At 45.0% G+C, this 27,182-nt stretch overlaps 1 protein-coding gene across 1 annotated transcript in view; it reads left to right on the top strand.

Moving 5' to 3' along the window:
• The window catches only part of RAB35 (RAB35, member RAS oncogene family), a 703,423-nt gene that overhangs the window by 580,764 nt on the left and 95,477 nt on the right, over positions 1 to 27,182 (top strand). Inside the window, exon 5 of the mRNA XM_044068901.1 lies at positions 3,205 to 3,329. Coding sequence (XP_043924836.1) covers positions 3,205 to 3,329 — 125 coding nt within the window. The remainder of the gene's footprint in view (positions 1 to 3,204; positions 3,330 to 27,182) is intronic.

Here is a 27,182-nt window from a genome sequence, read left to right as displayed (position 1 = left end):
TACCTCCACATCCCTATCAGGGAATCATACAGGAAGTGTCTACATTTCAGGGGAGGATCCCTGTACTTTCAGTTCTCTGCACTTCCCTTTGGCTTATCGACTGCTCCCAGAGTTTTCACAAAATGTCTGGCTCCCACCATTGCCTTTTGCATTCAAAACAATATCCACATTTACCCATACTTAGACGACTGCCTAATTCAGGCAGTCAGTCAGGAAAAGCTGCTCCAGCACCTGGCCTTTGTAAAGGTCCCTACTGACCTCCCTAGGGTACACTATCAACGAAAAGAAATCCAAACTGGTACTCACCCAAAGAGTTGTATTCCTGAGAGCAAGCCTGAACACAGCATCCCAGATGGCATTCCTTACACCATAAAAGCAAACTTACCTGACAGCCTACTTCTCTCAACTAGCCACCCAGACCCCAGTTATCTGCAAGGAAAATCCTGCAAGCTCCTGGGTTCATGGCATCTTGCATTCTACTCATTCCATATGCCAGACTACATATGAGGAAACTTCACTGGTACGTAAAAAGCCTTTGGTGTCAACACTGTTGAGACCTGGAACCTCTTATACCAGTGATACCTTGCCTAAGGAAAGATTTTCTTTGGTGGGCAGCAGCATGCTCCCACAACAAGGGACTACCTTTCTCACCACCCCACGCCGCCCTGACCCTCACCACAGACACATCAGACTATGCCTGGGGTGCACACCTGGACGGCAGGTGCATACAGGGCCAATGGAGCCCACAACAAATCAATCTGCACATCAACCAGAAAGAGATGTCCGCTGTCCAACACACATTGAGAGCTTCCAGGCCCCTTCTCTCCCCAGGGGCTCTCCTGATCAAAACAGACAACACCACTGTGATGTGGTATATCAACAAGCAGGGAGGGACTCGCTCCACACAGCCAAGTTCTCTAAACTCTCTGGTAGACCACTTAAGCAGAAATCTTCTGGACCCACACAGGTGGCAGCTAGACAAAAGAACCTTCACCCTAATAACTCAGAAATGGGGCACCCCAAAGGTCGACCTCTTTGCCTCCCACACCAACCATCAGCTCAGCAAGTTCTGCACCGGGGAGCATCACTGCACCGCTTGGAAAGTGGATGCCGTATCCTTCCCCTGGGTCAACCTCTCAGTCTTTGCATTTCCCCTCACTACCTCTCCTTACAAGGGTACTGCTCAAAATAAAGGAGGAAAAACCAAGGACAATTCTGATTGCTCCAGACTGGCCTCACCAGCACTGGTACCCACTGCTGGCGCCGCCTGTCCCCACTGCCACCATGGCATCTCTTTCAGACCCCAACCCTCCTGACCCAGAGGGAAGAATTCATGCATCCCCAATTGCAGACCCTCAGTTTGGCAGCCTGGCTTATTCCCTGACCACTGATCAATTTGCCAACCTCAGTAAACAGGTTCTAGATGTTATACATGAGGCCAGATGCCCTAGCACTAGAAAGTCTTATGCTGACAAATGGAAAAGGTTTTGCACCTGGATTCAGGCTAAGGGAACCGATACGGCACAGCCCTCCCTACCCCTCATCCTGGATTAGCTAGCTGACCTGCTACACAGGGGTCTCTCTCCTCTATTAAAATTCATGCCTCTGCTATCTCTGCTCATTTCCACACTGAGCAGCCCCTTTTCTCACACCCTCTGATCAAACAATTCCTAAGAGGGGGCTAGCAACTTGAGGCCACCCAGAAGAGCACCCACTCCAGCTTGGGACCTTAACTTTGTATTGGAAAAGCTCACCCTGCCACCCTTTGAACCAGCATCTTCAACAGAGTTAAAATTTCTCTCCTTTAAGACAGCTTTTCTTCTGGCCATCACTTAGCCAGAAGGGTGGCCATCACTTAGCCAGAAGAGTGTCCGAGCTGCAAGCACTCATGGCTGTGGAGCCCTTCATCATTTTCCATGCTGACAAGGTTTCCCTCAGAACTAACCCATCCTTCATGCCCAAAGTGGTGTACAGTGTGGCTCTCAGCCAATCCATTCATTTGCCGACCTTTTTCCCTAATCCACAAAAAAGGGAGAAAGGATCCTGCACACTCTAGATGTGCACAGACAGCTCAGATTCTATCTAGACAGGACTAAATCATTCAGAACGTCTGATCAATTACTGGTTAGCTTTGCTGCAGGGGCAGAGGGCAAAGCCATCTCCAAACAAACAATTTCCAAATGGATAGCACACTGCATCCATTTCTGTTACAAGCAACATGGAACCCCCCCCCCCCCCAAGGGGAACAAGACTCACTTCACCAGAGCAGCCTCCACCTCTGCAGCTTTCCTCAGAGGAGTCCCCACCAGAGACATCCTGGAGGCTGCCACCTGGACATCTGCTCACACTTTCACCAAGCATTACCACCTGCCTATCTTATCCAAATCCAGGGCAGGCTTTGCCACTACAGTCTTGCAGGGCATCCTAGCCAGCCCCTAGTCTCCTTGACTGCCTCCACTCTTTTCCTCAGCTTTGGGAATCAACCCAAATGTGATGACTGCAACAGTGAAACACGAAGAACATAGTACAGTTGTGTACACTTACCATAATTGTAGATGTTTAGTGTATTCACTGTTGCAGTCCTGGTTTCCCCTCCCTCCACCCCCCTCTTCTTTCTCTCTCTCATTACAAGGAACATTTTGGTATTTACTTTCTACTGGTGGGGTTCTTCCACCATAACCTGGCTCCGACTTGGGGGCTCCTGACAGGGCAAGAAGAACTGATGTAATGGTGTCTGCTGCCTTACTTTATAGTACCGATGACCTGATGTCAGTCCTGACAGCAACCGATGCAGAAATACCAAGTCTCTGGTATTCAGGCCGACTGAGGGCTACCTGCAGGCAGATAACCCAAATGCGATGACTGCAACAGTGAATACACTCTAATGTCTACATTTTATGGTAAATGTACAGAACTGTACTTTCCCTTGAATACTGTTAAAACACCTTTCAGGTTCACTTTTCCTCTAAAGTATTAGAAAGGTGCATTACTCTTGAAGTCTTATTTTTATAGCACAGCCCTCTTTCTTTGAAAGATGACACGGTATGGGTGATTTAAACCTGGATCACATGGGCCATAGGGCTTCCCCCTAATCCTTTTTTTTTTTTTTTTTTTTTTTTGATGAGTTGCTGAACACAGATTTGCGAATATTGTTATGTTGGTAAAGGTGGCTTTTTGTTAACGGAATGTGTTTTCTTGTTACAGTGGGGAACAAGAACGACGATCCGGCTCGGAAAGTGGTGGAGACGGCTGATGCACAGAAGTTTGCAGAGCAGATGGGAATACAGTTGTTTGAGACCAGCGCTAAAGAAAATCTGAATGTGGAGGAGGTAATGCTTGATAGCTAGTCCCCTGCTTTAAGTAGGAAGGGCAGAGGTGTTGCTTTTTTTTCTGCAATTTCATATGTTTAAACTTTTTTTAAACTAGGTAAAGCCAAATAGATACAGCTATCTGTTTTGAAGTTTCGTATGGGAGTATGATCCAGTTAGTTGCTTAACCTCAGGTTGTGAGAATTTTGCCCAGCTCTTCAGGACGTTAATTCATGCATTGATCACGTCTTTAACCTACCACCATTCTTTCAGGTAGTTTTTAGGATTTTTTTTTTTTTTACTTTACTGTAAAGTGAGCCAGAGGTAAAGTGGGTCTGTTATGGTTTGTACAGAGTTTTGCCACTTTTATTGTTCTTTTTCCTTCCTGAAATCAAGACCGCTTGTAAGTGACTGCAAACCAGCAAGGCTTAATTTTCTGTCTTTAAACTTCAGAGCTCTGAGTTAATTGCAGCCAGTATAGCTTTTGCGTTATGGTGAGTTAGCAGGGTATAGATTACAACTGGGTCTCTAAGCCTAACCAAGGTGCGTGTTCAGCTTTACCACATGTACTGCCAGTTACATAAAAAAAGTGTAGTAGTGCACTGTTCTACAGTTTTGAAAGCTGAAAATCACTAATGCTGCCACACAGACAGAAATGAAGAGCCCCTCTGTGCAATGAATGGCTTTAACAGCTGTTAAACATTTCACTGCCATACAGAGTGAAAGTGTGGCACAGCAGATAACTTTTAAAGTTGTTGTAGATGCTAAGTGCTGTTCTGTGGTGGCCAGTACTGGCTGTTACACCAGTGCTTAACAAAACTTTGTTTAGCACATTTCTTGCATCAGAGAGGCACTTAACTTCTCGCTCTTCCGAATTTGGAATGTAATCATGACACTTTGTGTACTAGTCAGTGATTTTACTGCTCACAAGTCAGGTATCCTGGTTGGGTAGCAACATGTACTAGATCTTATCCATGTAGCACAGGCTGCCATTCTGCACCTGAACCTGCTGTCAAAGGTACATGTCACTGATGCTCAGCCTTGCACGTTAGTGGAATGTAATACATTGCTTATTTCCAGCCTGCAAAGGGACTCGAGCTGTACTTTGAGTCAGTTTCCTGTGTAACATCGACACAGTATCCTGGGGGTGTCCTTCTGTTCTAATGTGCAGTATTCTTAACGTGTACTTCTATTGTAATGTTGCAGCATTCTTAACATACGGGTATCCTCCGCCCCAAGTGACCCAATGTCCAGCCAGCATACAACAGCTTGTATCTACTGCAAGTATGTGGAAGGTTGCACATATGGCTTGTTGAACGTCAGCCATAAAAGGACATCTGCACATACAATCCGCAAAACTTCTCTGCCGCCATTCGGAACTCTTGACTCTTGCGTTGGTCTGCTGCCTGTTTCTGTGTGCTGTTTCCAGCTTTCAGATAAGTGCCCTATCAGAGTTCTAATTATTTTATTGCTACCAGCCCCCCCCCCTTTTTTTTTTTAGTTCATGTCATCCAGGAAGGCAAGTGTAGTTTTGGAAGGCAAATTCCACACAAGGACAGCCACAATCTTTGTCGGTTTTGTCTAGGTTCAAATCACCACTGTTCTTGTGCTATTTGTCAGGCCTTTGTCCCCAAGTCCTTGCAAAGCCATCTTTCGGCTTTGAGCCTGTACTTACAGAACCAACATTTGAAAAACTAGCTAAGGATGTTATGAAGGGCTCTGTTGGTCCTTCTGCTGAGCCAGCTTTGAAGAGAAACAGTGGTAATCCTAGACCTGAATCCTCTTCCACTGCACCTCTTTCTACCAACGTATCCCTTGAGGTTAATGAAGACTCCGAGGTAAGTTTGGAGGTTCAGTCTGGTTCTTTTGTGGATACCACTTCAGGGGCCATTAAAGAATTCGACCTAGGCACATCCTCAGAGGCAGTGCAGACATCCATTTCGGATGGACAAGGGGAACCACGGCTGCTTGTGTTGGAAGGGTCCAGAGACATTCCTCAGACTCTAGTTAGGGAGTATGTCCCGGTGTCTGTGTTTGAAGGCAGGCCTACATCGGGTCCTTCTACTTGCCATCATGCAGAGATGCATATTAAGAAAAAACAGAAAAAGCATTTTCTGGCCCCATCGTCTGACTGGGATACTTTTTCACAGGATTGATTAAGGCTTTTAATGGCTCTCAAGTCTTCTACCGCTGCTTCTGTTCCCTTTTTTACTTCTTCCTGTTAGGAATGTTAGAGAACAGGAGTTCTCAGACACTGAGTCTTCGTCAGATGAAGAGTCCTGGGCATACTCAACTCAGATTACATCCTCTTTAGAATATGCTTCCCCCGAGGAAGAATCCAATGGTGCATATTCTCCAGTGGAAGAGATATCTTTCAGGGAGACTATTAAGATGAGAGAATTCTTTAAATGGAACTGTGCTCAGGTCTCTGAGGTGCAAGAAAGGTATTATGACCTTTTACAAATGGAATCTTTCTCCTCCTGCTGTGCCACCTGTATTGCCAGCATTTTTGGATGCTTTCTCTTCTGTTTGTAAGCTCCCAGATTCACAGGCTCCTGCTCTAAAAGGCCTGACAGATTTTATAAGGTGTCTAATGATTGCAGATTCCTTTACAAATGTCCTTCAGCTGATCCAGCTGTGATATCCATTATCTCTGACAAGTCGTCTAGGTTGTTGCCATCTTCTGAGTTCTTCCTTCAGTAAGGAATAATGGGAAGAAGGTTTACACTTCTGCCGCTTTAGCTTTCTGAACCATAAACGACCCAACACGCATGTCTAGGTATTCCTTGGCTGTTCTTTCTCAGGCCTGTCAAGCGGTTTCAGAGCTTCCAGACTCTGACATTAAAAATCAGGTAATGTCCCTTTTAGGAGCTTCCTGTCAAGTGGCTAGACATTCAGATGCAGTTGTGATGCAGCAGAAGCGTCATCTAGAGCAGCTGCTTTTGGTTCTGTCCTTTGAAGGTACTCTTGGTTGAGGCTTCAACCACTGCCAGATGACATCAGAGCAAAATTGTGATGGATGCCTCTCTGGATAACGGTGCTCTGTTTGGTACTGCAGCTGCAGCTTTAAGTCTTTACAAGAAAAGGGAAAGGAACTTCAGGACACCTGTCCATAGAATTCCAAAGAAATTTTCCTTCTCAGACCTCATTTGTTAGAAGACACGTCTGTCATGACTTCACTTTCAGGTCCCACTTCTAAACGGCCTTTTCCAGATAGGCCAGCTAGACTACAACTGCCAACCACTTCCAAATCCTAATCCTCTTTCTCTTCGTGTATTCCCTGTCTTCCAGCTTGGACAAGTATAACTCAGGTTTACTGGGTTCTCTCAATTACCCAGCAGGGATATTCCGTGACTTGGAAAAACCTTACTCCTTTCAGGAGCATTCCTCAACCTCCTCCAGACTAGTTGGATTTGTTTCCACAGATTGTAAAATAATTAACTCAAGGTGCAATTCTGCATGTTCCTCTACACCAAAGGGGAAAAGGGTTTTACTCAAGAATGTTCCTTTTACCCAGAAAGGACAGCCCTTGGAGGCCCATTCTGGACCTTTCCCATTTAAACACTTTTCTAAAAGTTTCAACTTTTTGCATGCTGTCTTTACAGACTTTGTTTCCTTTAATTCCTCCTCAGGCCTACATGACCTCTGTGTACACCAAGGATGTCTACCTTCCACATACATATCCGTTCTGTATATAGGAAATGTTTAAATTTCTCTTTGGCTTCCTTGCACTTGTATTTCTGTGCCTTGCCCTTTGGTCTTTCTACTTCCCCAAGGGTGTTCACAAAGTGTTTGGTTCCTGTGATTACGTTTTGCAGGATCAGAGGTATTCAGGTATGTCCATACCTGGACAATCTCCTTTTTCTGGCTCCTCTTCCAGAACAGCTAATTCAAAATCTGCAGTTTGCCATCTCTCTACTGCAAAGGTTGGGAGTCGCAATAAATTTCAAAAAAATAATTTCTTTCCCCTTCTCAGGATCACCTTTTCCTATGGTGCAGGCTAAGAACAGATCTCATGATGGCTTTCCTTCCACCAGAAAAGATTCTCTCTCTCACTTCCTCCTTCCGCAGTCTACTGCCTTTTCTATCTGTACCTGCCAGGGAGTTTCTAAGACTACTGGGGATGTTCATTGTGTTTCACTGTTGCAGTCATTACACTTGGGTTATCCTGCTGGCAGGCGACCTGCAGTCGGCCCGAGTTCCAAAGTCTTGGTCCAGCGTCTGTTGCCTCTTCCCTGACATCAGTGTGCCAGGGGTATAAAAGTTGCAACAGACGTCATTTTCTTCAGTCTTTCTTGCTGCGCGGTGCCCGAAGCAAAAGCAGTTTGCAAGTGCCGGTCGGCCGACTCCTGAGATTTTCAAAATTGAATTTCAGAACCGAAGTCTTCAGTAAAACTAAGTACCCCGTTGGGGAAACTTTTTCTTGCTCCAGACCGATGTCAGTAAAAGTTAATAATTGTATTTCTTGTGGGAAGCAAATACCTCATAAGGACTTTCACTTTTACTGCATTCCTTGCCTAGGCCCTGACCACGACGTTACTAGTTGTCGATTTTGTGCTAGATTCAATAAATGCACTATTAAACGTCGGTTTGAGTTTGCTTTACATTATTTTGGACTATGATTTAATTATATAATGCCATCTGAACAACCGACGACTGGAATGTATGAAAAACGCAAAGACAAAGAAAAGACAGGCATCCGAGGTCCAAAACAGACGACGAAGCCTCTTCTAGGCCAGTCGCCGGTTTACCGGTTCTCAGTGAGGTGCTTTCACAGCCCCTGACACCCACTACCTCAGAACCACAGGCCGTAACCGACAGCTATGTGGAGACACAGAGGCCTGTGGAAACTCAAGGTGTTGGGCCTACGGAAATTATACCCTCAGATGGGTCCGGAGCCGCTGAGCAGGCACCGGCTTCTGAGGGTGTTTTCAGACCTTCACAGCTTACAATTAAGGCTACTACAGCAGCAAAGGCAAAGTCAAAAACACCATTAAAGACAAGGAAACAAGTGCAGCATTCTCCAGAACAGTCATCCATGCCAAAGAAACAGATGCTTAAAATGGCCGAAGACCTTATTACTTTAATCAGGGGCTCCCATCCCCCTCCTGACAAAAGGCCTAGGCAAGACGCTGATTATGATTCCTGTGATCAGGTTTCCATTTCCTCTGATTCTTCTTCTGATCAGGGCTATTCACTCCCTCCCTATGAGGACTCTGATGCTGAAGAGTCCATTCCTTCAGCCTCCCCGCCTGAGGATTATTCTTTTGGGGAAACCTTACACACCATGAGGGAGCATTTCCATTGGGAGAGCCAGGATTACTCAGAATCCAAGAAAAGGCTCAGAGATTTCCTTTTATTGCCTCAGCACAGGCCCCTGGCTATCCCTCCTGTGCTTGATATTGTAGATGATGTTTTTTCTGAATCCAGTCTGTCTGCAGATTCTTTACCCCCCTGCACCAGTAAAGCCAGACAAGTACTTACAGGGTCCCTGACTCTCATAAATTTCTTTACAAAAACCCTGCTGCAGACCCAGAAACAATTTCTCAGGGTCCTAAAGGGGTTAAAGATTCCACTGCCAAAAATCCTGTCCCCTCAGATAGGGATTCCAGAGCTCTGGACAGATGGGGGAAAAAAAATTACACTTCTGCTGCTTTAGCTGTAAGAGCTTTAAACTGTCAGTTTCACATGCTTAAATATCAACAGTATCTTATGTCATTGTTAAAGCAGAAAATGGTTACAAATATAGAAAGTCTTGACGGCAAAGAAATGCAGGATTTATTGCATGCAGTTGAACAAGTGGGAAAGCATACTCTGCAATGTGGTTTTGATTCATTAGAGGCTTCTTGTAGAGCCGCAGTTACAGGCTCAGTTATTCGAAGACATGCTTGGTTGAAAGAACAAAGTTTACCTGACCATGTTAAAGTAAAATTATTGGATGCTCCACTGCAGCATGATACTTTGGTGTTAAGGCAGAAGAGGTGTTAAAGAAAATGGAGGACAAAGCAAAGTCAATGCAAACAGTGAAAGATTTCTTACAGGTTCAACCACCTAGATTTAGCAGAAACTGGCCTTCAAAAAATTTGTCCTTTCCAGTGTCAGACAGGCCACAAAGAGGCAACTACAGACGCCCAAGAGGCAGATCTCAGCCCCAAGGCTCCTACAGACCTAAACAATGGGGTGCTTCAGCCCCCAAAGGAGGAGAAGACAAATCATAGCCTTATAGGCAACAGTCACAATGACTTCCCTCTGCAAATGCCAAGCTCTGACAGCACCCCTAAGGGGGAAGCTAGCACGTTTCTCAAAAAATTGGCACATGATCACCCAAGACCAATGGATGCTGAATATAGTTTCTCAGGGGTACAGGTTCCACTTCCACATGCTTCCAAAACCAAAAGGTATGCCAAACCTGCCACAAAACCAATGGGCAGAGGCACAAAAACAGATTGCTGCTCTTACGGATATGGGAGCTATTCAGAAAGTTCCACAAGAACAGGGACAAGGATTTTACTCAAGACTTTTCTTAGTACCCAGAAAAGACGAAGCCTGGAGGACCCATACTGGACCTGTCAATCCTAAATACTTTCCTGGATGTTCCAAAATTCAAAATGTTAACACTACAACAACTTCTGCCCATGCTGGGCAAGGAGGCTTGGCTAGTTACTTTGGATCTCAAAGAGGCATACCTGCACGTCTCAATCAGACAATCGTGCAGAAGATACCTCAGATTTATAGCAGGCTCAATGCATTACCAATTCTCTGCACTGCCCTTTGGCTTATCTGCTGCGCCAGGGTCTTCACAAAATGCCTGGCACCAGTAATTGCATTTTGCAGACAAAAAGGAATTAAAATATATCCCTACTTGGACGACTGCCTTATTCAAGCAGAGAGCAAGGACATTCTTCTAAAGCACCTGGCGTTTGTAAAAAGATTGCTGATTTGCCTAGGGTACACAGTAAATGAAAAGAAATCAAAACGAGTGCCCTCACAAGAGATAATATTCCTGGGTGCCAGCTTAAATACAACTGCCCAGATGGCTTATCTCACGCCAGACAAAGGCAACTGACTCATTACTTTCAAATGATGGCAACAAAGACCCAGCTCCCTGCAAGAAAAATTCTGCAGGCCCTGGGTTCATGGCATCCTGCATTCTACTAATTCCATATGCAAAACTGCATATGAGGAAACTACAATGGTATCTAAAAAGTGTTTGGACTCAGCATTGTCGCAGCCTAGACACAATCATAACCTTGTTTCCCTGCCTACAACAGGAGTTTCGATGGTGGTCCCAGGTGTGTCACCACAACAAGGGACAGCCTTTCACCTTACCTACAGCCAGGCAGACAATAACAACGGATGCATTGGATTATGCCTGGGGAGCACATATGGCAGGAAAATGTATTCAGGGCACGTGGCCCAAGGAACAAATGCATCTTCACATCAATCAAAAAGATGCTAGCTGTACAGAATGCCCCGACAGCCTTCAAGGACCTAATACATCCAGGACAACTGTGAAAGACTGACAATACCACAGTTATGTGGTACATAAACAAGCAAGGAGGCACGCATTCCTACCCCCTATGCAGACAAGCCATGACTTTGTGCAACCCAGCACTGACCTACCAGGTACATCTGCAAGCACAATTCCTGCCAGGAACAAAAAATACACTGGCAGACAAACTAAGCAGAAATCTCATGGATCCTCACGAATGGAAACTAAATCCACAAGTGTTCAACATGATAACAAGGGAATGGGGACGCCCAGACATAGATCTTTTTGCCTCCCCTCACAGTTGCCAAATACAGAAATTTTGCACAAGGACTTATTACTCTCAAGCACGGAAAGTAGATGCTCTATCATTCAGCTGGAAAAACCTGACAGTCTATGCCTTCCCTCCGATGTCTGTTCTCACCAAGGTGCTTCTAAAAGTCAGACAAGAGAGGCCAAAAATGATGCTGATTGCACCAGACTGGCCACGCCATCACTGGTACCAAATCCAAAAGACTTTGTCCCAAGGCCCACCTTGGCCTCTACCTCAAATCCCTCATCTTCTGACACAGCAAAACAATCAGATTCTGCACAGTCAACTCAGAACCTTAAACCTGGCAGCATGGCAGATAATGTAGCCACTCAGACTGCACCTCTCTCTAAAGCTGTTATGGATGTAATTTTGGAAGCCAGGAGGCCCAGCACTAGGAAATCTTATGCAGAAAAATGGAAGAGATTCTGTGCTTGGAATCAGGCACAAGGGCTCGACCCACTGGTCCCTAATATACCTCAGATTTTGCAATACCTGTCTGAGATGTTGGACAAAGGCCTATCTTTTTCATCTGTTAAAATCCATGCCTCTGCCATTTCAGCTCATTACAATACGGATCCTCCTATTTTTTCACATCCTCTACTGCGACAGTACCTCAGAGGGGCAAAGAATGTAAGACCCCCTAGGAGAGCACCAGTACCTACTTGGGACTTCAATTTTGTTTTAGAAAAACTAACACTGCCTCCATTTGAACCAGCCAGCACAGCTGATCTAAAATTCTTGTCATGGAAAACTGCTCTGCTCCTAGCAATAATTTAAGCAAGAAGTGTCTGAGTTACAGGCATTGATGGCTGTGGAACCTTTCCTCATTTTTCATCAGGACAGGGTTTCTCTCAGGGCAAACCCAACATTCATGCCAAAAGTGGTCTCCAATGTGGCCTTAAACCAAACAATTCATTTGCCTACTTTCTACCCAAATCCCCAGAATAAAGGGAAAAGACTTCTGCATGCTTTGGACATATACAGGCAGCTACGATTTTAATTGGACAAAACAGAAGCTTTCAGAAAAACTGAGCAACTGTTTGTCTGCTTTGTAATAGGATTTCCTTGTGATCCTGCAGCATATGCTACAATCTCCAAATGGATAGGACACTGCATCTGCTTCTGTTATGCACAACATGGCAAATCTGTGCCTAAGGTCATTAGGCCTCATTCTACCAGAGCAGCAGCCACTTCAGCAGCTTTCCTCAGAGGGGTACCAATCAAAGACATATTAGAAGCTGCAACCTGGAGCTTAAGTGTACACTTTTATCAAGCACTACCACCTACCTCTCTACTCGAAATCAGAGCAGGCTTTGCCACTGCAGTTCTGCAGGGCTTGTTAGCCTCACCAAATCCAGTCTAGACCCAGCCACCCAAGCTCAGCCCAAGTGTAATGACTGCAACAGTGAAACACGAACATAGTACAATTGTGTATCTACCATAAATGTAGATGTTCGAGTGTATTCACTGTTGCAGTCCAGGTTACCCACCCACATTCCCCCTCTTTGCTGGGACTATTCTGTACTTCTCAACTCTGTACAACCTATGTGGTGTATTTGCTTGTAGATGAAGGTAATATTTATAGTAATATATGCATGGTTGTTTGGCATATTGTTATCTTTTCAGCCTTCCTATCTGGGGGCACCTGACGTGGGGCAAGAAAAACTGAAGAAAATGGCGTCGGTTGCAACTTTTATACCCCTGGCGCACTGACGTCAGGGAAGAGGCGACAGCAACCGACACCGGACCAAGACTTTGGGACTCGGGCCTACTGCAGGTCGCCTGCCAGCAGGATATAATCCAAGTGTAATGACTGCAACAGTGAATACACTGGAACATCTACATTTATGGTAGGTACACAACTGTACTTTTTATGTCATCCATGATACCTGTGGTGCCTCTGGCAAAACTTCACGAGGAAGTTTCAGTGGTACCTAAAGTCTGTTTGGATGCAGCATGCTCACCCTCTGGAGTTTGTACCACCTCTTCTCCCATGCCTGAAATCAGAGCTTCTTTGGTAGATTTAGCAATTATCTCTGAATCTTGGCCTTCCTCTTCATCAGGTTCACCCATCTCGAGAGTTGTTCACAGATGCCTCAGACACAGGTTTGGGGGAAACTTTTGCATCAAAGAAGGTGCAGGATGTTCGTGTTTCACTGTTGCAGTCATTACATTTGGGTAATCCTGCTGGCAGGTTGCCCTCAGTCGGCCCGAATTCCAAAGTCCTGGGTCCTGTGTCGGTTGCTGTCGCCCCTTACCTGACGTCAGGGGTATGAAAGATGCAGCCAACGCCATTTTCTCCAGTCTTTCTTGCCGCACGGTGCCCGAAGCAAAAGCAGTTCGCAAGTGCCAGTTAGCCGACTCCTGAGATTTTCGTGCTCGAGTTTCAGATCCGAAGTCTTCATTGAAAGCTAAGTACCCCGTTGGGGAAACTTTTTCTTGTTCCAGACCGATGTCAGAAAAAGTTAATTGTATTTTTTGTGGGAAGCAAATACCTCATAAGGACTTTCATTCTTATTGTACTCCTTGCCTAGACCCTGACCACGACGTTTCTAGCTGTCTGTTTTGTGCCAGATTTAACCAACGCACTATTAAGCGTCGGTACGATTTTGCACTAAGCTATTTTGGGTGCAGATTTAATTCTACAATGCCGTCGGTTAGCCATCCGACTACCGGAGTTCACAAAAAGTGCAAAGAAAAAGACAGGCAACCGAGGTCCAAAACAGACGAAGCTTCTCCTAAGCCAGCCGCCAGTTCTCAGTGAGGCGCTTTCGCAGCTCCTGGCTCTCGCTAATTTAGAGTCACAGGCAGCTACCGACACCCACATGGAGTCAGTCAGACTGCTTGAAACTCAGGGTATTGGAGCCTCGGAAACTATTCCCTCAGATGGGTTCGGAGCTGCTGAGCAAGCATCGTCTTCTGAGAGTGTATTCAGACCTAAACAATTATACATTAAACCGACTTCAGCTTCAAAGACAAAGACTAAAGCGCCTTTAAAAGCAAAGAAACAAGTTCACCAGCCACATGGACAGGCCTCCATGCCCAAAAAACAGATGCTCAAAATGGCGGAAGACTTAATTACCTTGATCAGGGGTTCCCATGGTTCCCATCCCCCTCCTGATAAGAGGCCTAGGCAAGAGACAGACTATGAATCTTCAGATCAGGTTTTCATTTCCTCTGATTCTTCTTCTGATCAGGAATGTTCTCTTCCCCCTTATGAGGATTCTCATGCTGAAGAATCTATTCCTTCAGCTTCTCCTCCTGAGGACTATTCCTTTGGGGAAAACTTGCATACCATGAGGGAGCATTTCCACTGGGAGAGAAGATTTTTCAGAGTCTAAGAAGATGCTCAGGGACTTCCTTCTACTGCCTCAACACAGGCCTCTAGCTATTCCACCTGTGTTTAGATATTGTAGATTGTGTTTTCAGAGTCTAGTCTGACCCCTGACTCCTTACCTCCAGCTCCTGTTAAGCCTGACAGATACTACAGGGTTCCTGACTCTCATAAATTCCTTTTCAAAAACTCTGCTGCAGACCCAGAGACTATTTCTCAGGGTCCCAAAGGGGTTAAGGCTTCCACTGCAAAAAAACCCTACCCCCTCTGACAGAGATTCTAGGGTATTGGATAGATGGGGAAAAAAGATTTACACATCTGCTACCTTGGCTATAAGGGCTTTAAACTGTCAATTTCATATGCTCAAATATCAGCAATATGTCATGACACTGCTTAAACAGAAAATGTTGGTAAATTCTGAATGTGCAGATAACAAAGAAATGCAGGATTTATTGCATGCAGCTGAACAAGTTGGAAAGCATACTTTGCAATGTGGTTTTGATTCTCTGGAGGCCTCCTGCAGTGCCGCTATTAGGGGTTCTGTAATTAGGAGGCACGCTTGGTTAAAGGAACAAAATCTGCTTGATCATGTCAAAGCAAAATTATTAGACGCATCATTACAGCATTATACCTTGTTTGGTATTAAGGCAGAAGAGGTGTTAAAGAAAATGGAGGACAAAGCTAAATCTATGCAAACGGTCAAAGATTTTTTTACAAATACAGCCACCCTAGGTTTAGCAGACACTGGCCTACAAAGAATTGGTCCTTTCGAGTGTCAGACAGACCTCAAAGGGGCAGATCCAGGCGCCCTAGAGGCAGATCCCAGCCGCAAGGTTCATACAGGTCTAAGCAATGGGTGCTTCTACCTCCAAAAGTGGAGAAGACAAATCACAGCCATACAGGAAGCAGTCCCAATGACTTCCCCTTACGAGCACCAAGCACTTATCTACTGGCAGCACCCTTAGGGGGGAAATTAGCACATTTTTCTCCAAATTGGCACATTATAACCCAGGACAAATGGGTTCTAAACAGTGTCACAAGGCTACAAGTTTCACTTCCATACCCTGCCAAGGGCACACGGTTGGCCAGACCTGCCAAAAAATCAATGGGCAGAGGCTCAAAAACAAGTCTCATCCCTCATAGACATGGGGGCTATTCAACATGTGCCACAGCAAGAGCAGGGACAAGGATTTTACTCAAGACTGTTCTTGGTACCCAGAAAGGACAAATCATGGAAACCAATACTGGACCTATCAATTCTAAACACTTTCCTGGATATACCAAAATTCACGATGTTGACCTTAAGCAGCTTCTGCCCATGCTGGGCAGAAAGGCTTGGCTGGTCACTTTAGACCTAAAAGAGACATACCTCCATGTCCCAGTCAGACAGTCATGCAGAAGATACCTCAGATTCAAGGCTGGTTCAAAGCATTACCAATTCTCTGCACTGCCCTTTGGCTTATCTACTGCGCCCAGGGTCTTCACAAAGTGCCTGGCACCAGTAATTGCTTTCTGCAGACAGAGGAATACAAATATATCCTTACTTGGACGACTGCCTCATTCAAGCAGAGAACAAGGACGTCCTACTACAGCATCTGGCGTTGTGAAAAGACTTTTACTATGTCTAGGGTACACAGTCAACGAAAAGAAATGAAAACTAGTACTCTCTCAAGAGATATTTCTGGGTGCAAGCTTAAATACAACTGCCCAGATGGCTTATCTCACACCAGACAAACAAAGGCAACTGACTACCTATTTCAAGGAAACTGCAACAAAGGCCCAGTTATCTGCAAGAAAAATTCTGCAGGCTTTGGGCTTTATGGCATCCTGCATCCTACTAATTCCATATGCAAGACTGCATATGAGGAAACTTCAGTGGTACCTAAAAAGTGTCTGGACACAACATTGCCACAGCCTGGAAACAATGATTACTCTCATTCCCTGCCTGCAACATGAGTTTCGATGGTGGGCAAAGACTTGTCACCAAAACAAGGGTCAGCCATTCTCACTTCCCCCAGCCAGACAGAACCTAACAACGGATGCATCAGATTATGCCTGGGGGGCCCACATGGCAGGAAGGGGCATTCAGGGTACCTGGTCCTCAAATCAAATGCATCTACATATCAATCAAAAAGAGATGCTAGCTGTTCAAAATGCCCTGACAGCCTTCAAGGACCTAATTCATCCGGGACAACCACTGATGAAGACAGACAACACCACGGTCATGTGGTACATAAGCAGGGGGGCACTCATTCTTTACCCCCTTTGCAGACTAGCCATGACTTTATGGGACACAGCATTGACTTACCAAGTTCATCTGCAGGCACAATTCCTGCCAGGAAAGGACAATACTCTGGCAGACGAACTAAGCAGAAACCTCATGGATCCCCACGAGTGGCATCTGGATCCACATGTCTTCAGCATGATAACAAAGAAATGGGGACGCCCGGACATAGATCTATTTGCCTCCCCTCACAACTATCAACTAAAAAGATTCTATACAAGGACTTATCACAGACAAGCATGGAATGTGGACGCCTTATCTTTCCACTGGAAAAACTTATCAGTATATGCCTTTCCTCCACTGCCTCTCCTCCCCAAGGTACTCCTAAAGGTGAGACAGGAAAAACCAAAAATGATTCTGATTGCCCCAGACTGGCCCCGCCAGTACTGGTGTCCGATCTTAAGGAACTTGTCTCAATGCCCAGCCTGGACCTTACCTCAAATACCTCACCTACTGTCCCAACAAAACAATCAGATTCTGCACAGCCAACTCAGGACTCTAAACCTGGCAGCATGACGGATAATGTAGCCGTACAAAGCACACCTCTCAGTAAAGCTGTGATGGGATGTCATTTTGGAAGCCAGAAGGCCTAGTACTAGAAAATCCTATGCTAGAAAATGGAAGAGATTTTTGTGTTTGGAACCAAGCTCAAGGAACTGACACAGCTGTACCAAATATTCCTCAGATTTTGCACTACTTAACTGAGATGCTGGAGAAAGGCCTGTCTTTTTTCATCAATTAAAATTCATGCCTCTGCCATTTTGGCTCATTACAATACAGAGCCACCACTCTTTTCTCATCCTTTATTAAGGCAGTACCTCAAAGGAGCCAAAAATTTAAGGCCTCCAAGGAGACCGCCAATGCCTGCATGGGACCTTGATTATGTATTGGAATAACTCACCCTACCTCCTTTTGAGCCAGCTGCTACTGTGGATATAAAGTTCTTATATTGGAAAACAGCTCTGCTCCTAGCAATAACTTCTGCAAAACGAGTGTCAGAGCTACAGGCTCTCATGGCTGTGGAACCTTTTATCATTTTTTACCCAGACAGGGGGTCTCTGAGGACAAACCCTACATTTATGCCTAAGGTGGTGTCCAGTGTAGCCCTTAACCAAGCCATTCATTTGCCAACTTTTTATCCAAATCCACAGAACAAGGGGGAGAATATTCTGCATTCTTTGGATGTACACAGACAACTTAGATTCTATTTGGACAAAACTAAAGTTTTCAGAAAGACAGAACAATTACTAGTGGCATATGTGGCAGGATCACAAGGAAAGGCTATCTCCAGGCTTGGTCACTGCATTCGTTTCTGCTACTCTCAGCATGGCAAGCCAGTGCCTAAGGGCATTAGGCCACATTCAACTAGAGCGGCAGCCACTTCAGTAGCCTTTCTCGGGGGGGGGTACCAACCAAAGACATTTTAGAGGCTGCTACTTGGAGTTCAGTGCACACCTTTACAAAGCATTACAATCTGCCACTTTACTCTAAATCCAGAGCAGGCTTTGCCACTGCAGTTCTGCAGGGCCTCATAGCCGCTACTAATATTGTTTAGCTCCAGCTCCCCCAACCATAGCTTTGGGACTCTACCCAAATGTAATGACTGCAACAGTGAAACACGAAGAACATAGTACAGTTGTGTACACTTACCATAAATGTAGATGTTCGAGTGTATTCACTGTTGCAGTCCAGGTTACCCACCCGCCATCCCCCTTATATCTGCTGGAACTTATCTTTACTTCTCTGATCTATGCAACCTATGTGGTGTATTTGCTTGTAGATGAAGGTAAAGTTTATTTTGGTGCATGTATGTTTTATATATATACCTAGCCTACCCTTTTGGGGGGCACCTGACATCTGGGGCAAGAAAAACTGAAGAAAATGGCGTCAGCTGCATCTTTTATACCCCCTGACGACCTAACGTCAGGGAAGGGGTGACATCAACCGACGCAGGACCCAGGACTTTGGAATTCAGGCCGACTGAGGGTAACCTGCCAGCAGGATTACCCAAATGTAATGACTGCAACAGTGAATACACTCGAACATCTACATTTATGGTAAGCATACACAGCTGTACTTTATGTATACTGTGACAGTGAATACACTCGAACACCTACATTTATGGTAAGTGTACACAACTGTTCTGTCTCTGGTCTTGTCAGAGGAATGAGCATACTAGTATCGAGGAAATGATTGCTTTCATTCTGGCTGTACAGGCTTTCCATCTTCTGTTTCATCCAGGACCTCTGGAAGTCTTTACAGACAACACCACAGTCCTCCGGTATGTAATAAAAAATAAATAAATAAAATAAAACGCAGTGGGGGACAAATTCATATCTTCTTTGCAGGTTGGCTCTAACTGCGGTGGTGGTGCTGCGGTAGCTTTGTTGCCTCACAGTAAGACGGTGTCCTGTTCGATTCTCAGCTAGAGCGTCTTCTGTGTGGAGACATGCGTGAATGGGCGTAACTTCGTTGAAGGTTGCGCGTCAGAGCTGGCAACTCGGCACGTATAAATCTACTGCCAATCATTAGCAGACCGGAGTTCCGCTGTGGCGACCCCTAACTGGGAAAAGCCGAAAGACACTACAACAACTTTGCAGGTTGGCTCTGACGGCATGGAACTTGACAGTTCAGTACAAGATGACCCTTCAAAGGGTTTGCATTTCATCCGCAAAATTTTGTGCCAGACACTCTAAGCAGGTCCATGACTCAAGCCCACAAATAGATGCTTCACAGGGATGTGTTTTTGGACTTGGTCAATCGGTGGGGTAGTCCTCTAGTGGATTTTTTTGCCTCCCCTCTGAACAGATAAGTACTTATTTGTGCTAGAGTCCCAGATCCTCTCGTTTGGAAGGTGGACAATCCTATCTTTCTCATGGAAGGGAATGTTTCTTTATGCATCCCCCCTTTCCTCTCATTCAAAAAGTATGGCACAAGATTCAGCAAGGCAAACCAAAAATCTTGCTGGTGACTCCCTTTTGGCCAAGACAGCATTGGTTCCCTCTTCTGCATTAGCCAAGGATAGTCATCACAAATTACCTCACAGGATGGACCTTCTCACACAAGATAAGGGATCCCTACTTCATCCACATCTGTTAACTTTACAACTGACTTTGTAAATGATAAATGTTTGATTCCTTTCAAACATTTTTTTTTTCTGAGGACGTGCTTAGGATACTGGAGGAGGCCAGAAAACCCAGTACTAGACGATCCTGCTTATCTAAATGGAAGATATTTTCTACTTGGTGTCTTTCAAGTAATCTGGGTCCACTTTCAGTGGATAATCCCAGTTGTTCTTTCCTACTTGTGTGAGTTACTTGAGTGGTTTGGCTTATTCCTCAGTGAAAGGTCACTTGTCAGCCATTTCTGCTTGTCTTGCCATTTATTCCTCCTTTAGCTTATAGACTGGAAGTAAAACTTTTTCTCAAAAGCGTCCTTCACATTAATCCTCCCAGGAAACTAGTTCCACCTCCTTCGGATTTGAATTATGCTTTAGAGAAGCTAACTGTAGTCCCTTTTGACTGCAAAGCTGCAGCTTCAGTTTCCTTAATGGTTTGTACCTGGAAAACAGTTCTTTTACTAGCAATAACCTCTGCTGTGAGGGTTTCTGAGATTTAGTCTTTGGCTTCTCCACCTTTTCTTTTTCATAAGGATAAGGTCTCTCTGCGTACTAATCCTTCTTTAATGCCCATGGTGGTGAATGAGTTGTCTTAGTCTAGTCAGTTGCCCACTTTCTTCCCTTTTCCACAATCCATGAGAGGATCTTGCACACTTTGGATGTGCATAGACAATTCGGGTTTTATTTGGATAAAACTAAGGCTATCAGGAAGTCTGATCAACTTTTTGTTTCTTTTCATCCCAGGGCTCTGTGTTTGCCTGTTTCCAAGCATGTTATTTCCTCTTGGATTTCTAAGGCTATTTTGTTTTATGTGTTTCTTGTAAGAGTCTCCCAGTGCCTGTAAAGGCTCACTCCTCTAGGTCTGTGCCATCCTGTGGTGCATTCTTTAAGGGTTTGGATACAAACACCATTTTGGAAGCTGCCACTTGGTCTTCTGTTAATACATTCACTAAGCATTACAAGCTAGGTAATATTTCTAAATCCAGGGCTGGATTTGCTAGAGCCATTCTTCATGACTTTGTAGAAAGTTTTTCTGTTCCTTCCTCCTCCCAGGTTTCCTGCGAGGCTATAGTGCTCTCCCATAGGTTCATAGGTTCATACTAGGCTATCTGCCCTAGGGCATTTATCAGCCTAGCCAGAGTGTGTTTGGCTTTTGCCACCCATTTTAAATTAATTTTGCTATGCCTTTTTTTGAGGTTAGTATACTGTGCCTCTGTCTAACAGTGACACAGAAGTGATAGCCGGGGTAAACCTACGATCTCCCATCCACTCATCAAGATTCCTCTTGAAGAGAGTCAATGTGGGACTCTGCCTAACCTGGACTGGGATTTTATTCGAGTGAAGGGAGCCTCTGGGTTATGAATCTGTCCCTCCAGCATGTCCTATTTATTTCAGTGCTGAGGTTCAAGTCTCGAGCGTAGCTCGATGGGATTTGGATTTTCTGAGGTGCAGCATGTCCATTAATTCCAGGTTGGACATGGCTTTATACGTCGGGCACAGATCGCCTCTGAGCAGGCGGTATGCCACTGAGTAGAGCTGGAGTTTCTTTAACCGGGCAGCATATGGCATCTGTTTGAGCCCTTTGATCCTCTTGGTGAGGTACTTTTGGGGTCTTCCCAGTTGCTGCAGGTGTCTGGTAAGGTACATCCCAAAAGGGGCATTGTACTCAATTATGGACCTGATGAGGGATGAGTAAAGAGGTACGATGACCTCCCCTGATCTAGATGTGAATCCCTTCATGATTAGGTGGGCTATATAAAATGTTTTTCTAACCACTTTGGCCACGTGGTTGTCAAATGAGAGATTGCTATCAACTTGGGTCCCCAGGTCCCTAATGACTTCTTCTGTACTTAATGGATTACCGCCTATGTGGTAATTTGTGGGCACTTTGTTTTTGCCAAAGGGGATGACTATACACTTTTTGGCGTTTAGCTTGAGGCCATGTCTCTGGCACCAGTTGTCTGTTTCTATGAGGCCCTTTTGGAGGATGCTTGTGTCGGCTGGAGAGTTGATTATGACGCCCAGATGTTCTTCGTCTTCCATTGCTGCAGTCCTGACTATTGGGTATAGTCCGCGTCCCAGTCGGCCCGAATACCAGAGTATAAGGCTGACGTCGGTCAGGGCGCATTAGACTGACGTCAGTACGTCAGGGTACTAATGCGCATGACCGACGTCATATCCCCAGTCTTTTTTGCCGCATGGTCCGATGCAGAAGCAGTTTTGCGAGTGCAGGTTGGCGTACTGAAATATTTCCGAAACCGGAGTTTCAGACCGAAACAGAGTTGGCTAAGTACCCCGTTGGGGAACATTTTGGTTTTTCTTGCCTCAGTATTTTACCGGATGTCAGAAAAAGTGAATAACTGTATTTCTTGTGGGAAACAGATACCTCATAGGGATTATCATACCTTGTGTATACCTTGTTTAGGGCCTGAGCACGACGTTGTTGGTTGCCGCTCTTGTGCTAGGTTTAACAAACGCACTATTAAGAGGAGGTTAGACTGTGCCAGGTTAGTGTTTGGGAAGCGTTGCAATTATAAAATGCCGCCGGATGCTCCGGCCGCCTCCAAGAAGCGCAAGGATAAAACTGTGAAGCCTAGGGTTGAGGAACCGCAGTCCCGGACGTCGGTTCTTTAGAAGGCTCAGTGGAGCCGGAGGTTTTGCCAGGAGTTTCCATGGAGTCCCAGGCAGAAACTATACTCTTACAGGATGTGCCTTCTCAGGAGGTAGGCCAGGCTGAGGCGCCTTCTCAGGTGACTGTTCTTCCCTCTCTTCCCAAGGTAGTTAGAGCCTCTCCTTCTGTTGCCAAAACTTCTTTAAGAGGTAGGCCTAGTTCAGCTTCAGTGGGGGCTTCTCCTAGCATTTCGGGTTCTGTACCTAAGAAACATATGCTTAAAATGGCAGAAGATTTGATTACTATGATTAGGGGTTCTATGCCCCCGCCTGATAAGAGGCCTAGGGTGGAACCAGAGTTTGATAGCTTTGAACAGTGTTCAGAGGCTTCAGAATCTTCTGTGGAAGATATGCAGGAGTATCCCACTTATTCTGATTCTGATGTGGATGATTCCACCCCTACAGCTTCTCCGCCTGAGGATTTCTCATTTTCAGAGACTTTGCATTCCATGAGGGAGCACTTTAAATGGGAAGGCCAGGATTACTCTGATTCCAGGAAAAGGCTTAGGGAGTTCTTGTTTTTACCCCAGCATAGGCCTTTAGCTATTCCTCCTGTGTTGAATGTGGTGGAAGATGTTTTTGCAGAGGCTTCCCTGAACCCTGATTCTTTGCCTCCTGCTCCTGTTAAGTCTGATAGATATTATAGGGTGCCCGAAGCTCATAAATATTTGTTTAAGAGTCCTAGGGCGGACCCAGAAACTATTTCTCAAGGGCCTAAGGGTGTAAAGGCTTCTGTGGTTAAAAATCCTGTTCCCACTGATAAAGAGGCAAGGGCTTTGGATAGGTGGGGAAAGAAAGTGTATACTTCTTCCACTCTAGCCATGAGAGCTTTGAATTGTCAGTTTCACATGCTAAAATATCAGAATTATCTCCTTTCACAATTGAAATCTAAGGTGGATGCTTTGGCGGAAGGTATTGAGTGTAAAGAGTTGCTGGATTTGGTTCATGTGTCTGAACAAGTGGGTAAGCATTCTTTGCAATGTGGTTTTGATGCTGTACAGGCCTCCTCGAGGGTGGCTGCTACCAGTTCTGTTCTTCGCAGGCATGCCTGGTTGAAGGATCAGAATTTAGCTGAGCATGTTAAGACAAGGATTTTGGATGCTCCTTTACAGTCTGATGTGTTGTTTGGATCGCCTGTGGAAGCAGTTTTAAAGAAAATGGAGGACAAGGCTAAGTCTATGCAAACTGTTAAAGATTTTTTGCAGGTGCAGCCACCGAAGTTTAGTAGAAATTGGCCTGCTAAGGGGTGGACATATCCTGCTTATGATTCTCAGTCTAGGGGTAGGTCTAGACGTGGTAGGGGCAGGGCTCTAGGTTCTTTTAGGCCTAGAACAGGGAGTTCACCTGCTCAGACTTCTGGTGAGGGCAGGGGTCAGTCCTTTCGTAAACAGACCCAATGACCTGTCTTTTCAGCTGCCAGCAGATTCACGTTTGGCAGCTCCTTTGGGAGGAAGACTGTCTCTTTTCAAAGAAAATTGGGATTTAATTACTCAAGACAAATGGGTGTTGGATATCATTCACCACGGTTACAGATTTTATTTCCATACAATGCCCCTTTCAAAGGCATGCCAGACGTTCCTCCTCCACAAAGAAAAGAGGCTCACAAGCAAGTTTCTCGGTTACTTCACATAGGGGCCATTCAGCCAGTCCCTGTATCAGAAAGGGGCCTAGGATTTTATTCTCGCCTGTTCCTTGTACCAAAGAAGGGAAACACGTGGAGACCAATTTTGGATTTATCTATCCTCAACACTTATCTGGACATTCCCAAGTTCAAGATGTTGACGTTACAACAGCTTTTACCTCTGCTGGGCAAAGATCACTGGATGGTAACTTTAGATCTCAAAGAAGCTTACCTTCATGTGCCTATAAGGCTAAGTTGCAGGAAGTATCTGCGGTTTCGAGCTGGAAATTCTCATTATCAGTTCTCTGCATTGCCCTTTGGCTTATCTACTGCCCAGAGTATTCACAAAGGTTCTGGCTCCAGTGATAGCTTACTTCAGGCTTCAAGGAATTCAAATCTATCCTTACTTGGACGACTGCCTGATTCTGGCTCAAGAAAAAGAAGTTCTTCTACAGCACCTGGAATATGTTATCGCAGTGCTAAGATGCCTAGGGTATTCTGTGAACGAAATAAAGTCCAGTCTAGTACCCTCTCAAGACATGTGCTTTCTGGGTGTGAGACTGAATACAGCAGTCCGGATGGCCTTTTTAACCCCGGACAAACAAAAGAATCTGTCACTTTACTTCCATCAACTATCTCATCAGTCCGTGCTGACTGCAAGGACAGTCCTTCAAGCATTAGGGTTCATGGCATCTTGTATTCTGGTGCTTCCCAATGCCAAACTGCATATGAGGAAGTTACAATGGTATCTCAAAAATGTATGGACACAGCACTGCCAGGATTTGGACACTGTCATTCAAATAATACCTTGCCTTCAAACAGAATTCTTGTGGTGGGCTCAGGAATGTCACCTAAACAAGGGACTCTCTGTGACCCGCCAGAGGCAAGTCAGATCTTAACGACAGATGCCTCGGACATTGCTTGGGGAGCTCATCTAAATGGAAAGTGGATACAAGACAAGTGGCCTGCCAGACTACAGCATCTACATATCAACATGAAAGAGATGTTAGCAGTCCAGTTTGCATTAATGGCTTTCAAGGAGTTACTTCTTCCAGGGCAGGTGTTGATTCTAACAGACAACACAACTGTCATGTGGTACATCAACAAGCAAGGGGGAACACATTCTTATCCTCTATGCAGGCAAGCAATGATTTTATGGGAGACTGCAAGCCTGCAATTAACTCTTCAGGCAAGGTTTCTGCCAGGAGCACAGAACTCCTTAGCAGATGTGTTAAGCAGACAAATCATGGATCCCCACGAGTGGAAACTGGATCTTCATGTATTTCAGAAACTGACAGTGTCATGGGGAACTCCAGACATAGATCTGTTCGCTTCTCCACTAAACCACCAGCTGCCAAAGTATTGCACAAAGGGGTTTCATCACACAGCTTGGAAAGTGGATGCTCTGTCTTTCAGTTGGAAAAACCTTCATGTGTATGCCTTTCCACCTCTACCTCTTCTTCCAAAGGTACTGTTAAAGGTCAGACAAGACAGGCCAAGGATGATTTTGATAGCTCCAGACTGGCCTCGGCAACACTGGTACCCTCTACTACGGAGTCTGGTAAAGAAGCCTCCATGGCCTTTACCTCTGATTCCTCATCTGTTATCTCAGAAGGACGGTCATTTGCTCAATGTCAAGCTACACTCTCTTCATCTAACAGCTTGGCATATTCTGTGTTGAAGCACAGCAGGTCTCAACTTCCTCAACAAGTTTTAAATGTGATTATGGAAGCTAGAAGACCTAGTACAAGGAAAGTGTATGCAGAAAAATGGAAGAGATTTTTGTTTTGGAGTACAGCAAAGAATTTGGAGATTTCTGAGCCTAATTTGAGTGTAGCTCTTCAATATCTTACTGAATTATTGGACAAAGGTTTGTCCTTCTCTTCCATAAAGATTCATGCTGCAGCAATTTCAGCTCACTATGATTGTGACCCACCTTTGTTTTCGCATCCTTTGTTCAAGCAGTTTCTTAGAGGGGCAAAGAATATAAGACCCCCACGTAGAGCTCCTACTCCTGCTTGGGATCTCAATTTTGTGTTGGAAAAACTTACTCTACAACCTTTTGAGCCTGCAGCTACTACTGAATTGAAATACTTGTCATGGAAGACTGCTTTTCTGTTGGCTATTACTTCTGCAAGAAGGGTGTCTGAGTTGCAGGCCCTTATGGCAGTAGAGCCCTTTTTGATTTTCCATAAGGATAGGGTATCATTACGTACTAATCCTTCTTTTATGCCTAAGGTGGTTTCTAGTGTGGCTTTAAACCAAACTATTCATTTGCCTACGTTTTTTGCAGACCCTCAAAATAAAGGGGAAAAGATTTTGCACACTTTAGATGTACACAGGCAATTGCGTTATTATTTAAGCAGGACTAAGGATTTTAGGCAGTCTCAGCAGTTGTTTGTTTCTTTTGCTTTGAGTTCTCAGGGCAAGCCTGTGTCAAAACAAACTATTTCTAGGTGGATTGGCTTTTGCATTGCATTTTGTTACTCCCATCATGGCAAAGAGATTCCAGCTGGGATTAGGCCTCATTCCACTAGGGCTACTGCCACTTCAACAGCATTTCTAAGGGGGGTGGCAACTAAGGATATTTTGGAAGCAGCTACTTGGAGTTCAGTGCATACTTTCTCTAAGCATTATCACCTTCCTATCTACTCTAAGTCTAGGGCTGGTTTTGCCACAGCTGTTTTGCAAGGCATGTTGTCAGCTCCTACTTCTTTATAATTTGCCAGCCTCCCTTACCTCTGCTTTGGGATTCTACCCAATAGTCAGGACTGCAGCAATGGAAGACGAAGAACATAGTACAGTTTTGTACCTACCATAAATGTAGATGTTCGAGGATTCCATTGCTGCAGTCCAATTTACCCTCCCTCCTTCCCCTCTGTATTTAGGGGTGGTTGTGTAGGTGAGTTTACATGCTTATATTTTTGTATATATATATTGTTGTATATATTGTACATGTTTTTGGTGCAGGTTTTTTGGGCCTTGTCTTTTTAGGGTCTTCTGACATCTGGGGCAAGAAAAGACTGAGGATATGACGTCGGTCAT

The sequence above is a fragment of the Protopterus annectens genome, chromosome 4.part0, assembly GCF_019279795.1.
Source record: "Protopterus annectens isolate FY-2018-M chromosome 4.part0, PAN1.0, whole genome shotgun sequence".
In the NCBI taxonomy this organism is placed as follows: Eukaryota; Metazoa; Chordata; order Ceratodontiformes; family Protopteridae; genus Protopterus; species Protopterus annectens.
This window is presented reverse-complemented; position numbering and strand designations above follow the sequence as displayed.